The 16,290-nt window shown below is 57.4% G+C and overlaps 6 protein-coding genes across 6 annotated transcripts; 2 read left to right on the forward strand and 4 right to left on the reverse strand.

Annotated features, from left to right (window-relative positions):
* Positions 1 to 129: 129 nt before the first annotated feature.
* Positions 130 to 1,706, reverse strand: LTHEOB_9105 (uncharacterized protein; the record flags this gene model as incomplete). Its single annotated transcript, XM_035518657.1, has 4 exons — positions 130 to 333; positions 395 to 491; positions 539 to 1,484; positions 1,634 to 1,706. 4 exons carry the CDS (start codon positions 1,704 to 1,706, stop codon positions 130 to 132), a joined length of 1,320 nt encoding a protein of 439 aa, XP_035369135.1.
* Positions 1,707 to 2,635: 929 nt separating this feature from the next.
* LTHEOB_9106 (Aflatoxin biosynthesis ketoreductase nor-1) lies at positions 2,636 to 3,421 on the reverse strand (the record flags this gene model as incomplete). Its single annotated transcript, XM_035518658.1, has 2 exons — positions 2,636 to 2,803; positions 2,855 to 3,421. The coding sequence occupies 2 exons, from the start codon at positions 3,419 to 3,421 to the stop codon at positions 2,636 to 2,638; spliced, it is 735 nt and encodes a 244-aa protein (XP_035369136.1).
* A 1,452-nt stretch (positions 3,422 to 4,873) lies between these two features.
* On the forward strand, positions 4,874 to 6,849 carry LTHEOB_9107 (Aryl-alcohol dehydrogenase; the record flags this gene model as incomplete). Its single annotated transcript, XM_035518659.1, has 3 exons — positions 4,874 to 5,119; positions 5,170 to 5,231; positions 5,286 to 6,849. The coding sequence occupies 3 exons, from the start codon at positions 4,874 to 4,876 to the stop codon at positions 6,847 to 6,849; spliced, it is 1,872 nt and encodes a 623-aa protein (XP_035369137.1).
* Positions 6,850 to 7,203: 354 nt separating this feature from the next.
* Positions 7,204 to 8,898, reverse strand: LTHEOB_9108 (uncharacterized protein; the record flags this gene model as incomplete). The annotated part of the gene is made up of 1 exon (XM_035518660.1): positions 7,204 to 8,898. The coding sequence occupies one exon, from the start codon at positions 8,896 to 8,898 to the stop codon at positions 7,204 to 7,206; it is 1,695 nt and encodes a 564-aa protein (XP_035369138.1).
* Positions 8,899 to 11,560: 2,662 nt separating this feature from the next.
* Positions 11,561 to 12,959, reverse strand: LTHEOB_9109 (Ethanolamine kinase; the record flags this gene model as incomplete). Its single annotated transcript, XM_035518661.1, has 3 exons — positions 11,561 to 12,561; positions 12,626 to 12,737; positions 12,804 to 12,959. The coding sequence occupies 3 exons, from the start codon at positions 12,957 to 12,959 to the stop codon at positions 11,561 to 11,563; spliced, it is 1,269 nt and encodes a 422-aa protein (XP_035369139.1).
* Positions 12,960 to 13,630: 671 nt separating this feature from the next.
* Positions 13,631 to 15,716, forward strand: LTHEOB_9110 (H(+)/Cl(-) exchange transporter 3; the record flags this gene model as incomplete). The annotated part of the gene is made up of 2 exons (XM_035518663.1): positions 13,631 to 15,211; positions 15,264 to 15,716. 2 exons carry the CDS (start codon positions 13,631 to 13,633, stop codon positions 15,714 to 15,716), a joined length of 2,034 nt encoding a protein of 677 aa, XP_035369140.1.
* Between the last annotated feature and the right edge of the window lie 574 nt (positions 15,717 to 16,290).

A 16,290-nucleotide genomic window follows, 5' to 3' on the forward strand; every position in this document is an offset into this window, starting at 1 on the left:
TGGTGCTGGTGAGCAACGGGCGCAGATGCGTCAGAAAATCACGGAGCTGCATGACTCGTGCGCCGTCGATCGGCAACCGTGCACACTCTTCGTTCACTCTACATATTTCTACAACATCCGCGGCCACCTTCAGCTCGACCGGTTCTCTGATCCAGTCGCTTCGGCTGCTACTTCTCGCACCAGGTTTGCCTCGCGATGCACCTTCCTGTCTCCCAACCCGTGCCCGATCTGGCGAACCACAAGCCATCCTGGCAGCAGCGAGACGGCCCAGAGCCCAAAGTTCAGATACACCCCTCCGACCTCGGCCATGATTGGAATGCTGTTTAAGCCGTACTGTCCGCCGTGGGTGTTAGCCTAGCTTGCTCTACGCCGCTTGGGACTTGCTGGCACTTACACTGACTGCCTGTGCCGCCGATTCTGTCGCCCTGAGCAGACCAGCAATCCGCACTACCTCGGCCTCGTCGTCGGCGAGGTTGCCCACCACGAAATATCTACTCCGCCGTTAGTCGTCGCAGTGTCGACCGGCTGTCTCACTTACAGGTACATGTACTGGATCTGGAAGCCGATGATCATAAACAAGAACAGAGCAAATCCTCTGCCGAAGCCCGCACCATCCACCCAGTCGTATGTAGGCTGCGTCTTGTGGAACTCGGTCACCAGCACCGTCGCCCAGATCCACCATCCTCCCTGCAGTCCGAGAATCGTGAAGAAGGCCCACCGCGCCCGGGTGTGCAGCTTGAGCTGCGTGCGGTCAAGGAATGCTCCCAGCACGTTGCCCGCTGCCATGGCCACGATACCCGATAGGAACGACCCCAATGCTCGCGCTCGCACCGTGAACCACAGCGACTGGAACGTGAAGACGACCGCCTCCGAGTACACGGCCTGCGAGATCAGCGGCACAATCAACAGGAAGTTTTTGCTGAAGAAGAGCTTTGCCGTTGCTTTGAGCTCTGCCGTGCTTCCAGCTGTGATCTTCAGCTTCACCGGCACCCCGTCCTTTCTCTGCACCTGCGATGGTTTGTTCAGGAGCAGCCCCGCAAACGGCCCCAGCGCCTGCAGTGCAATGAAAACGAGATACACTGTGTAAGACACGGACCCAGCTTCGTTTCTGTTGGCATTGATCCCCAGGTTGATGGCTCCTCCGAGGATCTGTCCGCCCAGTCGGAAGCTAAGCCACAGACCCAAGAATCGGCCCTGGTTGTAAGGCTCGGGATACGACAGGGCAATTGCTGCCTCGGACATCCAGAAGATACCCGCCGACAGGCCGCAGAGAGCAGCTCCGAAGAGGACAAACCACTCAGTGCCAAATCGGTTGTTCGTGTAGAGACCAGCGGCATACGGGGCGTACCCCAGGGTGCCCGCGATAAGCGTCCATTTGATTCCGATTTTCCTCACCACCACGCTCGAGAATATGCATGTGACGACCATGAGACAGAAAGTAAGGGCATTGGCTGTGTTGACCAGGTACGGCTTTTGCGCGCCTCCTGCACCAAGTGAGTTCATGGCGCCCCAAATACCCGGCGCCAGCAGGTTGCAGACCCCCAGGATGACGGCATTGTATATCGTGGATCGATACCATTTAGCTTAGACTCGTTAGCAACCCACCAGCACCAGAGCCTGCATTCGAGCTTACTCTTCACCACCTTACGGTCGGGATTCTCTAACTCCAAGTCCGTGGCATTTAGGTCCTCCTTGGCGTCCGACATTGTACTCGCAGGCGAGAGGATTCCGTGGATGGGTCAAGATGGAAGGTGAGACAGGATTTCGCGGGGAATTTCTTGTATGGATCTACAGCCTGTACTAACATGAGGGGTATCTGCAGTACTTATTCTGGCCGGGTATGACGAGCTTCTTGACTTTCCACTCTGCCATGATTTTCTTTCGCTGAACAGAGGAAAGTTCCGGTCACTTTTCTGTTCCGAGATTGCCCTAACAGACTTGAGGACTCGAGTCCGCCGCTTGTATCAGAGACTCTCCGAGCCTTTAGCAAGTTGGGAGTGTTTCCGCGTGTTGATACTTACTCGCGTGCGTTGGCGTGCTCGCACGACATCTGCGGCGTCGCTCGCGCAACCGAACTGCATCTTCTTCTCCGACGACTGCCGCTTCGTCTGCCGCGACAATCCCACTCAACCACACAATCACGATGCAGCCACGCCGTTGCTTTTCGAAATACTGGGGAATATTGGTTCATTGAACACCAACGAGTCCCTTGTCACGCCGTCCTTCCCGCCATGTGCTTTCTGGGTCTACAGTCGCTCGGCTTTTCGAAACGGGATCTGCTTCTAGCTCTGCGGAAGCCGGTTGTAGGCCAGTTATTATGGGAATGGTTGTTTTCATAACATAGGACCGAGCCAATGTTCCACCTTTCCACACTTGAACCCAGCATTCGGGCACTCTACACTCTGCCGTTGTTAAGAATCCACTTTACGCGTCTTCCCCCAAGACTTCTACTTGGGAAGCGCTTGGAGACCTGAGGCAAGTAAGAGGTGGGTCAAGAAGACGAACACATGCCATGAAAGCCCAATTGCCCGAGTACTTCATATATTTAATTGCAGCTCTACTTCGTGTTCAAAACCATCTCGACGTTTTGGAATGGACCGCATGAGCACGGTTAAACCCGAACGGCAGGACATGTCTACCACGGAATATCGTCCTCCTTGTAATCCTTGAACTTTCCGCCGTCCTTCTCGAGGGTGGCATTGTCAACACGATTCAGAATGCCCGACACGCTGGCTTCCAACGTCTCTGGAGCGGCTTCCAACCCAGCCGACTTGGCCCCCATGTTCCCCATGTCGGTTTGAACCTGTTTGCCGACGTTAGTCCACGGATCCTCAAGAGAGCAGAGACGACGTACCCATCCTGGGGAGATTGCAAAGGCAATCAGTTTCGGGTTCTCCTGGCTGATCTTGGTGATGATGAAATTACCAGCCGCCTTGGAAGCACCGTAGGCCGATGACAGCAGAGGAAATGGCCGTCCCATCGAGGCAACTGCAGTGGAAACGTAGACCAGGACCGGATGCTTGGATTTCTCGAGGAACGGCAGCACAGGCTGGAATAGCGCGACCAAGCCGATGGTGTTGATCTCGAAGTGGTCGCGGAACTGTTCAAGTGGGGTTGTTGCAGCCGTCCCATAGTAGTTGGAGATGCCGGCATTGGCTATGACGACATCCAAATGCTCAATGCCATTCTCCAGCAAGGTGGCAGGAAGAGCCTGGGCATCGTCCGGGTCTCCAGCACGGATTTGCACGGCGACAACCTTTGATCCTTCGGCGGCTTTTGCGTTGAGGCTTTCCACTCCTTCCCTTTTGGTGATGTCTCTGATGGCCGCAACGACAGTGACGCCGGGCCTTTGTACCAAAGCCTCGACTAGACCGAATCCAATGCCACGGGCGGCGCCGGTCACGAGGTATGTTTGAGCCATCTGGGCGATGTTGATTTGGGAGGAATGTGGTGAAGATAGGTTTGGTGAGCGGGAACAGCACGCTTCCTCCTACAATTGTACCGAATTTATATCATGTTGGTTGGGCTTGATGCTGAGCAAGCGTCGGGCGATTGCCAAAGCCGAAGATGGATTGCTCAGCCGAAGGATTGGTAACCACTCCTTCGCGAGTCAGATGCCTCAGCAAGCCACACGGTGCAATTCGCTGACGGAACAGCCTGCGTAATCACCCCATCTGCTGAGCTTACTAACGCACCAGCCATTAGTAAAGGTACCAACCCACCATCTGGCCATCTCCGTTGCCAAAAAAAGCGACTTCATCAGCAAAAGTGGCTGCTTCCATCACTCTGCGCTTCTGTGTTCAGTTGCTCACTCCATGCATATGGGTTTCTTCACCATCATCCCTTCAATGAGGCGGGGCGCTTTGCAACGTAAGTATCTATGAGAGCGATGCCATAGCGGGGCTTTGTGATAAATTTTCCTAGGTATCCATGCGACTTACAAAAACCCTCACAGCGCGCGCGGCCTGACTACAGCAATATCATTTTCATTTGAATTCCGTCTCCCTGCAGGACGTGTCACGGGTGCCTCCAATACTTCGGTAGCTTGGCTTGAAGTCTGCTCATGTCAACGGCAACAAACTACAGAGGGGTACTGCTGCCGAATGCTAATGCGGATCTGTTTCTCTGATAAACCGATGGGATCTTATCGCCGCCGTCGAGCCAAAAAAATCCCTTGTTTGAGGAGCCCGGACAAGACCTATTTGCTGGTATTGCCACGTGATTGCAGCCGCTGATCGGATGCCTCTGTTCACACTTGCATTGTGTATTCATGGGCATCTCGACTTATCCTCCTCCATTGCAATGTAAATCGACCTCGTACTCAATGGCGCACTGGCCTGCTTTGTTTCCTATTCAGCCACCAGCAACAACCTTTTGCAGCGTCTCCACTGCAAGCTAGTAAGTTTCAGTGCTACAATGCCGCGATTGTCTCTCTTTTGTGCTTGCCGTTCCGTTCGCTTATCGTTCCCAATGTTAACCGACGGCCGTTTTATGTCTGGCGTCACCAGGGGCGAACAGGCGACAACTTATGCACAATTGGCAAGGTCTTTGATATCAGCTTACCTTCTCCACATGAAACCCCTCTTGGCATATACCGCAAGCGGAAGCACGAGCCCTTAAGGAGGCATCGAATTAAGGCAGGATCCCACCGCGGTCCCCACAGTCTGGCCCCCACGCCATCCTGTGGCTTTTATCGTCCAATGGAAATATTTTGCCGGAGCGAAGTTGCGTGGCCCATAGCCTGGCGCTTGGGTAATCTGCTCTGCCCACCGCTCGGCAACGTCTGAAAACAGTGGGACAGGCGGCGCTGCAGGCACGTTATGGGTGCTCATAAACAGCAACGACGCCTTTCGTTGACACAGCAGTGAGCACAATGGCTGCTGTTGACACCTCTACATCCGCTGGCATTGAGTCGGCTGAGTTCGATTTCGTGGTTGTGGGAGGCGGTACCTCAGGCCTTACAGTCGCCTCTCGACTGACCGAAAACGAAGGCATCCGAGTACTCGTGCTAGAGGCTGGCCAAAACCGCCTCGATGACCCGAAAATCACCGTCCCCGGTCTTGCAGCGAGCACATATTCCGATCCAGACTATGACTGGTGTGTCACATGTGAACCTCAGGTCCGTTCCTGCCCAGGAACCACGATGCTCGAAGCTGACTGTGGCCAAAGGCGCATCTCAATGGCCGCACTATCGGCCAGCCAACAGGAAAGGTCCTTGGCGGTTCATCTGCGTAGGTCCATGCCCCGGAAGATTGTTCCAACAAATACTAATGTGCACATCAAAGCATCAATCTCGGAATGATCATATACCCATCCCAATCCGACTTTAATTCGTGGGAGAAACTGGGCAATCCAGGCTGGGGATGGAGCTCCATTGCACCGTACTTTCGCAAGTTCCATACATACTCCAAGCCCGACAGGGAGGGCCTGGGTGAAGAGCTCATGCTTGACTACATGGTCGAAAAGGCCCAGGGAGACAGTGGACCGATTCAAGTCTCGTTCGGCGGCGCCGATGGGTCTGCACCCTTCAGCAAAGCCTGGCCACGTACTTTCCGCACCCTCAACCTGGACATGACCGGTGATCCCATCTCGGGCGTCGCGAGCGGCGCATTCAACCCCCCATCCAATATCGATCCTACCACTCGCACAAGGAGCTATGCGGGCTCCGCGTATCTGAACGACAAAGTTCTCAAGCGTCCGAATCTCCGGGTCATCACTGAAGCCTTTGTCGAGAAGGTAGCACTGGAGAGGCAGCCCGATGGATCCTGCAGGGCGACCGGTGTCCACTTCACCGCGAAGGACGGCACAGCCCATCAGATTGCAGCCAAGCACGAGGTCATCGTTGCTGCTGGCGCCTTGAGAACGCCCCAACTGCTTGAACTGTCCGGCATTGGCTCCAAAGAACTGCTCACGAGGCATGGAATCGAATGCTTTGTCGACAACAGCCATGTTGGAGAGAACCTCCAGGACCACGCGCTCGTGCCCGCTTCCTGGGAGGTCCAAGACCCGATGACATCTGGCGACCAGATGCGGGATCCTGCCGTCCAGCAAGCTCTGTTCGCAGCCTACCAATCCGCAGCTGCGGGGCCTCTTTCTGCCTGTCTGCTCCCTTCGGCATTCTTCCACGCCCTCGACCAGGACCTCGCCCCAGCCGACTTGTCGGAACTCGTCTCTGCTCACTTGAGAGATGCCGACTTGCCCGCCCATCTCCGCGCCCAGTACGACGTGCTCGCGGCCCAGCTGTCGTCGCCGAGCAATACCACGGTCCAATATACTCTTGCCCCCTTTCAAATCATCCCAGCCGCCGGGCCGTCGCCAAAGGACTTCCTCTCCATGTCCACTCCTGGCTTCTATGCCACGATTGTGTCTGTGCTGAACTACCCCTTCAGCCGTGGGAACGTCCACATACAATCCAAAGACCCAAGGGCGGCGCCCGTATTCGATCCCAAGGCCATGTCGCACCCATTGGATCTGGAAATCCACGCGCGTCATCTGTTCTTTCCCGAACGACTGCGCGCAACACCGCCTCTGTCGCACCTGTTCAAAGAAAATGGTCGGCGCATTCACAACGGAGGGAAGCCGATCGAGACCATGGAAGAGGCACGGGAGATGGTGAGAAACGGGTATATCCCGCATTTCCATCTGTGCGGAACTGCAGCCATGATGCCGCGGGAGCTCGGTGGCGTCGTCGATTCACGCTTGAACGTCTATGGAGTCAGCGGCCTGCGCGTCGTAGATGCTAGCGTATTTCCACTGATTCCAAGAGGCAACATTCAGTCAGATGTGTACGCGGTGGCTGAGAGGGCTGCCGACATCCTGGCCGAAGATTGGCAGAAGACATGTCGGTAGGCATGTCTGGGGTTTCATGTACAGCAACATCAAGCTAGCTACGATCAAGGCCATCATTCGTCAATCTCGTCTATTATAGTAATGGTCAATACGCAAAGCCATTAGTTTGCCCGCATTCTAATTGTCGTAACCTAGTCGTAATTCGTCAATGCACCCCCTCCAAGGACCGGTATCGCGCGTGTTGGTAAAATAGCAAAAAACAAAAGGAAATCGCTGTAGCCATGTCGGTGATTCTTGTATTTCTTTTCAAAGGTCGGCGGTGTGACTGATCCACGCATGCCAGCCTTCAAGCCCACGCCTCCATGACGAGAAAAAAGGTGTACAAGTGCAAAAACAGAATCCATGAAGCTTGGCTCAATATCTCCCAGCCGGGGCCCCCATCGGCGGCGGCGGCAAGTTGCCAGCGGAGTAGGGGTTCGCATCTGCGTAGGTTGAGGCGCCATACTGCGGGTACGCGGAACCAGGAGCTGGGACGGCATACGGGTTAGCAGAGCCATTCATCAGGGCGTTCTGTCTGGCATCGCGCTGGGCTCGCTCGCGCTGCTTCCTCTTCTTGCGTCGCTTGGCCTCGAGCTCGTGCACGTGGTGGCGTTGTTCGTTCATCTCTTTCCACTCGCTGAAGGCGCTTTTGATGCCAAGCGCCGCAATGCCAACAGCTGCCGCATCTTGCAGCATATTCTTGCTCTTCCGCTTGCGAGCTTCTTCCGGCGACATTTCACCCTCGGAAACGAGCTTGCGCCGCTTCTCCGACGCCACCATGGACGTGTAGACACCATGTGCGGCATGAATGGTTGCAACAGTCGCCAGCCCCGCGGTGAGGAGTTCCTTACCTCGCATTTTCTTTCGTTGTTGCTCCATGTCTGTGGTAGATTCCGAGCTCACGCTGCTGTTGCGTCTTGCGCGTGGCGCCACAGGGCCCCCTGCTACACTCCCAGCCGTGGATGTCCTTGGATAGTCGTCGTCTACCGCGGACCCCCGTGCACGGCCGTAACGGCGACCGCGTGAGGGAACGTAACTGTCGGCACTCGAGCTGCTCGGAGACCTGCGGCGCCTTGACTTGGATCGCACACGGTCGTAGATGGCTTTGCCGGCAGCAGCAATGGCGCCTGCGCCCGCAAGGTTCTTGATGGCACCCCCACCTCCTTCCTCACGGTCCACAGAGCGGCCTCGCGAGCGGCTGCGGCTGAAGAGGGAGCGGGCACGGGAGCGTGAACGGGAACGAGATCTGCCCCGAGAAGCGGAGCGATCTCTTGGACCGTTCGCTAAACGATTAGCGACTAAGCCGCCAATCACGGCCTCGGCAGTGTGGCGCTTGCTCTTCTTGTCCGGGTCTCTGTCGACAAGGCCGTCGATGCCGGCAGCACCAAGGGCAGCTGTTGCGATACGAGTGCCCTTTTCACCGGTCCAGGCACCAGGGTCCTTGCGGCTCCGGAAGGCTTCGACGGCACCGGCGACGAGGGCAGCCTGGGCAGCTTGCTGCCACTTGCGCTCAGACTTGCCGTGGCGGCTTCGGCTTCGGCTACGGTCATCGTAGTAGCGATCATGGCGATCATAGCGGTCGTAGCTCCGGTCATCCCGACCACGAGACCTGCTCTTGCTGCGCGACTTTCCAAGCACGGCGCCTACCACGCCGCCAAGACCAGCGTCATCAAGAAACTCTTCAACTTTGGACTTGCGGCGCTCACGGCGCGGAGGACGGTCGTAATCGTCCGAGTAGTAAGGGTCGTCGCGGCTTCTCCTGCCTCGCGGAGGAGGAGCGTAGTCACTGTAGTCGTCATCGTAGTAGTCGCGGCGGCCGACAGAGCGGGCGCGGCGTGGAGGGCCGTAATTCTCGCGCACCTTGGTCCTGCGGTATTCGGCGCCGGGCGGAGGAAAGTCGCGGGGGATGTCTTCGATGCTGTCCTCACGAGCAGGGCGGTAAACGAGGTCGCGCTGGGGCGGAGCACTGCCGCGCTGGATGTACGTCTCCTCGACGTACTCGGGCTCACGAGTGCGGGTGCGCCTCGAGTCGTGACGGCGTGGGCCGTCGTCGTAGCCGTACTGTGACATAACGGCGGGTTGGCGCTCGGGCGAGCGTGGGTGAATCGGTGGGGTGACGGATGTCTGACAATAGGTCAGGACAGGTGCTGGGGGAGGGTCCGGGGGCCTTGTATACCTTGCGGGGTGAAGTTGGGCGCGCAAAGAGGGAGGCAGGTGTGCAGAGTTGGGCAGAGGGCAGGCGCGCGCGTGGACGGTTGGCAGTATTTGTTTGAAGCTAGTTGGTGAGGGATCAGGGCGTATTCGAGAAGGCTGGATGGTGCAGGATTTGCGGCGCTGGGCAGGCGGGCAGGCGGCTAAGGTTGGCCTTGGGCGTGGGCGGCGGGGTCCGTGGCTAAGTATGACGCCAGCGTGCGGCCAAGTGAATCACATTGCGTCTTGCTGCAGCAGGCGGCCGAATGCCAGCGCAGGCAGCCGCGAATTCCTGTTTTGCGTGCCGCCTTGCGCGCCACTGCGAACACCTGCGGCTGGAGGATCAGGGTCTGCGAGTGTTTGCGCTATGGCAATCGCCAACACGTCCGAGGCCAGATGGAGCGCGCTTGTCTGCGGCTGCGACCGTTGGGCGCGCAGCCCGGGGCAGCCCAAAGCAACGTGATGCGAGGTAGCTGGTGGGGAGGTCGGCGGGCATGACGTAGAGCGCTGACCACGAGGCGCGCCTCATCAGCTGCGACTCCAACTTCTGACAGCTTTCGTTGTATGGCACTGCCATAGGCCGGGTACGCTACGCACAACGGCGGCGCTCCCATGGTTTGGCCGCCAGGCACGCTCGCTGCCAGCCCAGACGGGAGTCCTGCAGCTGCATCCGCGCGGTCCCGATACGAGGCTGGGCGCACGGGCGGTAATCGGGGTTCGGGCGGCGAATTCTCAGCAACCTCGTTATCAGATCGTCACGACAACAGGATCCTCTCCACGAGCGCTGCAGACACGCCCTCCCAATGTCCGGCAACAATACCACCGCCGACATCCTGCTGGTTAGTGCTCTCCGCCCCGCCCCGCCCCCGCAGCCCCGCCTGTGCTGACCCGCTCGCAATCCTGATAGGCCGGTGCGTTTGCAGCTTTCACCGTCGACCTTCTCGTCTACCCTCTCGACACCCTCAAGACCCGCCTCCAGTCGCCCGACTATGCCCGCCTGTACCTCAATGCCAAAACGAACACAATCAACCGCCCGGCCCTCTTCCGCGGCCTGTATCAGGGCGTCGGCAGCGTCATAATAGCCACTCTTCCCTCCTGTATTTCTTCCCGCCCAAAAAAAAGGCAAAAATGTGCCGGCATTCTGACAGCCTGAAGCAGGAGCATTTTTCACCACATACGAGGGCGTCAAGGCTTTCCTGACGACCCACAACCCTCAATTGCCCTCGCATGCCTCCCATCTGCTGCCGCAGCCCGTCATCCACTCCATTGCCTCCTCTGTCGGCGAGCTCGTGTCGTGCGCGATCCTGACTCCCGCCGAAGTCATCAAGCAGAATGCCCAGATGGTTGACACCCGCGCTGGACGGGGCAACGCTACCGTGCAGACTCTGGCCAAGTTTCGGTCCAATCCTCTCGCCCTTTGGCGCGGCTATACCGCCTTGGCTGGGCGCAACCTGCCTTTCACTGCCCTCCAATTCCCCATGTTTGAGCGTATGAAAGAGTACCTCAAGAGCTACCGTGACAGGACCGGCACTAGGACCGGCTCTCTCGCTGAGAGCGGCATCATCACAGCCGTCAGCGCCGGCTCTGCGGGCAGCGTTGCTGCCGTCGTTACCACTCCTATCGATCTTATCAAGACGCGAATCATGCTGTCCGCCGCCGAAGCCTCCAAGCCGAAGCTCGACGAAGCGCCAGACGCCCTTAAGGACGCCTTTGGAAACACCACGAAGCCTTTGCAAGACGGCCCGGTTGCTGCTGTTAAGAATGTATCAGGTAAAACCGGGGCCCGAAAGTCGAGCCTGGCCATTGGCCGCGAAATCATTGCCCAGGAGGGCTTCCGGGGGATTTGGCGCGGCGGTGCCCTTCGTGCCGTCTGGACCATGGTCGGAAGTGGCTTGTATCTAGGTGTATATGAAAGCGGTCGCATCTGGCTGGCCCGCCGTAGAGGAGAAGACGTAAATGCAGACGATTTGTTCTAGACGTGTTTGGAAAGACGTGCACAGCTTACGATTATGCTTGGGTTCCATTTGTTTAATTCTAGCTTTCTGTCTGATAAGTGGGGCCCTGCTGACGACACCCTGTTACACTTGCTCCTCACCAAGCCGCCCAGCACAAAGACTTCCCCCAAAGCCCTCCACGAGTAGCTCTCGCCTCCACCTCCACATTAGATCGGGGCCTTTTCTAAAATGTGAAATACAAGACAGTAGAGTTGGGTATCGTCGTTGAAGACCATGAAAACGTCCAAGGAGGCCGGAGGAAATTTAGATAGAACCGACACGGCCGCCGCGTCACACCATTTAACTTTTTTCCTCCTTGCTTTTCAAAGCAACCTTTATGCCCCTATATGCAGAACAAGATTGGACAATGCCGGGGACGCCGTGAACGGATTTCAACGAGCAGAGAGGAGGCTCCGAGCAATCAGTGACGGGACTCTAGGTCAAACAGTCAAGGACTCGTAGTGATGGCTGCGGTTGTTGAATCCGCAACTCTCATCAGATGCGAAGGCGCGATGCGAAAAACATAAAGCAATAAGATAGTCGTTTACTCATTTCTCAGCCCAGCGCCTCTCACGAAGGGGCAGGTCGCCGGTGCGGGTGCCAAGCAGCTCTTCTTTCCATGCCCAATACTCGCCCAGACGGACTTCGGCATAGTTGGCATAGTCGAAATCAATCTGGCTGATCTTGGCTTGGATCAGGGCCCAGATGCCCCAGTAGAAGCCAGGCACGCCGCGGAAATCATCGACCTCGCGGAACAGCTGGTCGGTCTTGGCATCCACGTCGGCACGAGGCAAGGGCTGGGGCAGGTGCGAGCTGTAGGATGAAACATACTCGCCGATGAAGTCACGGCGCTCGGAGCGGGTCGGCAGGCAGTTGAAGTCGCAGTCGAAGCCACCCCACTCGGCAAAGTGGTTACTGATGTCAAAGGCGGCAGGCGCCGGGGTGGCGTACTCATAGTCAATAAAGTCAACGCTCAAGGCATCGATGGACGAGTCGGTAGCATTGGATTCAGCAGTCGAGGCAGGAGATTCACCGGACGAGGGCTGGGGCTCGATGATGACGTTGCCGGAAAGCAGGTCGCAATGGCAGAAGACCAGGGGGTTGGCACTGATTCCGGGGGTGGAGCTGAGGCGGCTCACGAGCCAGACCAGCTCGCGCTGCAGCGTGGTCTTGCGGTTCTGCTCGGCATCGGTTGCGTGGGGCAGGGAATGAATCCACTTCTGCATGACGGTCCAGAGATTGGGCGAGGGCTTGTCGGGAGTGATGTTGTCGGCAGCCTCCAGCCACGAGGCCTTGCGGCGGTGGGTGCGGTCGTCGGTGGCGGGAGCATCATCAGAGGGGATCTCGGTGATGAGGTAGGAAATGGGCAGTGTCGCGTGCCACTGGCCGAGGCGACGGGCGACGCCGCGCCAGACGTCCTGGCGGCGGAGGTCTGGGGGCGAGCAGACGGAGCCCTCGATGAACTTGTACAGCAGGCCGTTTTCGAAACGGGCAAGGAGCGGGGGCGCGAGCTTGTGGCGGGCCAGCAGGGAGTGGGAGCGCGTCTCTCCTGGAGCGGGGGTGAGCAGGCTGCGGGGCAAGTTGCAGGCGGGGCGGGGCGGGACGGGACCAACTTTCTCTGTCGATGAGGACGTCGGTGCCGCGGCCGTAGGCTCTCATGAGCACGGCCTCGCGGTCGATCTGCTCGTCAGACCAGCCGGGCAGCTTGTTGACGGCCTTGAAGAGCTGCAGGGGCTCGGTTCAGCGCCAGGGTCGTAGCGGGGCTGCGGCGGGTGCTTGCCTTTAACGTACAGTGTTTGTGATGCCATCGGTGAAGCGGACGAAGTCGATGGTGTCCTGGTGCTGCCGCCACTCGGGGCGCAGGGCCAGCACCAGCTGCAGCGCCGAGTCGTGCGAATTGGTGCTGTCGTAGCGCAGCGGGATGTAGGGAAGGGCGTCGTGGTCCATGGCGACGGGTGTCGGGCGAAGCACGGGAGAAGGAGAGGCGCGAGAGGAGCGGGAGCGAGAAAGAGAAAGAGAGAGAAAGAGGATTCTCTGCGGTGCGGGCAAAGAGCGGGTCACGGCACGGCTTTCATGTGAAGTGATGTCGGCCCAGGGGGCAAGGGTGCTGGCGAGCGAGGGCTCGTGCGCAGAGGCGACGCAAGTATGGACTGGAGGCGGCGCTGGTGGACCCTGAATGGATGCTGGGAGGAAGTCCGCCAGGCACCAGATCAGGGGACCAAGAGACCAAGATCTCCTGCACTAGAGGGCGGGCGCAACCGTCGCGCCCCCGCCACGCAGGGGGTTCGTCCTGCTGCCACGGGCAGAGGAGGCTGCGTGCGACGGCCTTCGTCCACGGTGGCGGAGAGCAGCCTCCAACACCGCGTGTCGTGGCGCACGTGCCCAGCGCCGCTTCCCCACCATCTATGGATCGCCGCCGCCTGCTCGTCCGCGTGCCCACTATCCCGTTTTGTCTGCGTCCATCGCGGCCGTACTCCGCCCGCGGACTTCCTCACGCGCAAACATCACCCGCCTTCAGCACGCTGCACGCTACTATTGACCGCTACTCGAGATAGGCCTTGCTAAATATCACTGCCCGCCATGCCGTTTCCCGTCGCCCGTTCTCCCCCGCTCCTATCATGGCAACCGAGCGGACGCCTCTTCTGCCCCCCGGCGATGGTCCAGCGCTCACGGACCCCGCCCTGTCCCGGGACGAGCAACGGCTGATGGCGGCGAGCACCGTGGGCGAGCGTCTGCCATATAACGACTATACCACCATCGACTGGCTGCACGACCTGGTCAAGGATTCCTACCGCTACCGCTACGTTCATTCGAGAAAGGGGCTCCGCTACGGCCTCGTCTCCGCCTTCGACTCCTGCTCCGGCTGGATTGCCGTCGCCATCATTGGCTCCATCACCGCCTGTATCGCCTTTGTCGTCGATGTTGCTGAAGCCACTGTCTCCGGCTGGAAGCTCGGCTACTGCACGACAAACCCATTGCTGAGCAGAGAAGCCTGCTGTGCCAACGCCGACTTTGCTGACAACTGCGATGCCTTCTACTCGTGGTCTGCCTCGTACTGGTCCTCCTTTGCTATATACGCCGCTGCCGCCTTGGCTTTTGGCGTCATCTCTTCTAGCGCAACCATGTTAACCAAGCGGTCTCTACCTGCTGTCCATGACAAGCTTGACGCTACCGCTCCAGTTGCCTCTGGAAAGTCAATCTACATGGCGGCTGGCAGCGGCATCCCCGAGATCAAAACCATCCTGTCAGGCTTCGTGATCCCCAACTTTCTTGACTTGAAGGTCTTGCTGGTCAAGGCTTTCGGTGCCACCTTTGCAGTAGCATCCGGCATGTGCCTCGGGAAAGAAGGCCCCTTTGTCCATATCTCCACTTGTGTTGGCTACCTGGTTTGCCGTTGCTTCCCTAAGTATAGGGACAGCGGTAGGAAGATGCGGGAGATGCTGTCTGCTGCTTGTGCTTCCGGCTTGAGTGTCGCTTTCGGTGCACCCATTGGAGGCGTACTGTTCAGTTACGAAGAAATCAGCACTTACTTTCCTCGAAAAGTCCTGTGGCGAGCATTCTTCTGCTCGCTGTTTGCTTCGATGATCTTGAAAGCGCTGAATCCAACCGGCACGGGCAAACTAGTCCTCTTCGAGACCCACTACGAAAGCTCATACGAGGCCATCGATTATCTACTTTTTATCATCCTTGGAATTGCGGGTGGCCTATTTGGCGGGATTTTCTGCAAGGCAAATTTCAGCTGGTCTAAATGGTTCAGACAACTGCCACTCATCAAGAACCACCCCGTGTTTGAAGTCTTCCTGGTTGCTCTAGCTACGGCGCTCCTCCAGTTTCCAAACCCCCTCACGAGGGATTCAGGCGATGTTATTATCAAAAACCTCCTCGTCGATTGTCGTGATGTCGAGTCTTCGGCGTCGTTTGTCTGCCGCAATGAGGCCAGGACGGATGGCAAAGGGGATTACATCGCCTGGTTGATTCATGGGCTGGTAACCAAGCTCCTCCTTACCATAATCACATTCGGCACAAAAGTGCCGTCTGGCGTCATCATCCCTGCGTTAGACGGAGGTGCTTTCTTTGGACGCTTGATGGGACAGTGCATAACTTCTATATCCCCTGGGGTTTTTGCCATGGTTGGAGCAGCTGCATTTCTTGCCGGTGTCAGTCGTATGACCATCTCTTTGTGTGTGATCATGTTCGAGGTAGGGTCGTTGTCTTAGATTTGTGCCAACTACTGCTAACGACTGAGGTCAGCTGACTGGCGAGTTGGAATTCATCGTTCCTCACATGATTGCCATCCTCGTCGCGAAATGGACAGCAGATGCAATCAGCAGCGAGGGCGTCTATGATCTCGCTCAGACAGTTCTGGGCCATCCTTTTCTTGACAATGACCACGCGCTCAAGCTTGTCCAAGCATATGGGACGTCTTCAAAGCCGGCAACATCGTTCTCTCCCCTCAAAAACGCAGATGCCGATCCAGCCCTTGTGGAAGTGCTCATTCCCCCGGCACGAACTATGCAAGAGATTACCGTCGAGGTGCCCCTCAGCAACACGGTGCCGAAGGTCGTTCTCGAGCACAAACTAACTAGGTTACACAACAGAGGGCTGATGGATGCGGGATTGGCACTTGTGCAGAACGGAATGCTGCAGGGCTACCTACCTGGTACGTGGCTTTGCGAGATAGGTTCTACTGGCATTATCCACTGACGGATTCGCTCGAACATAGAGGCAGAACTAGAGCATGGTGTGCGAGATCTGGGATTACTCTTGCCTGGAGATGTGGAAGTTCGACTATTGGGCCCTACCGTTGAAACTCATTACGACGAAGAAAGCGATGATTACAACCGCGAACAGAGCGGCGCCTTAGACCTTTCTGCTTTTGTTGACCGGACACCGCTGACCCTATGTTCGAAGGCACCACTTGAATATGCAGTCGAAATGTTTGGAAAACTAGGTCTGAGATACTTATGCATAACAGAAGAGGGGACCGGGAAGCTTCTGGGGGTGGTGATAAAGAAAAGGCTTGTGGCGTATTTGGAAACGCTACATGTACAGAAATGAAGCCCGGCAGACTTGCTCGACATCACTGTAGAAGTCGGACAGCGTTGTGAAAGAAAACATAGAAAGGGAAGGGAGATGAATATAGAAAATAAATTGGGACTCGGCAAATGTATCAATACGATTATATGCGAGTTCAGCCCACCTTCTATTCTCTACAGACGTGGGTATCCTTTTCCAACAGAACTTACTCTTCGTATGACTTCTTCCAACAAATGGCTCA

The sequence above is a fragment of the Lasiodiplodia theobromae genome (assembly GCF_012971845.1).
Source record: "Lasiodiplodia theobromae strain AM2As chromosome Unknown scaffold_30, whole genome shotgun sequence".
Lineage (NCBI taxonomy): Eukaryota > Fungi > Ascomycota > Dothideomycetes > Botryosphaeriales > Botryosphaeriaceae > Lasiodiplodia > Lasiodiplodia theobromae.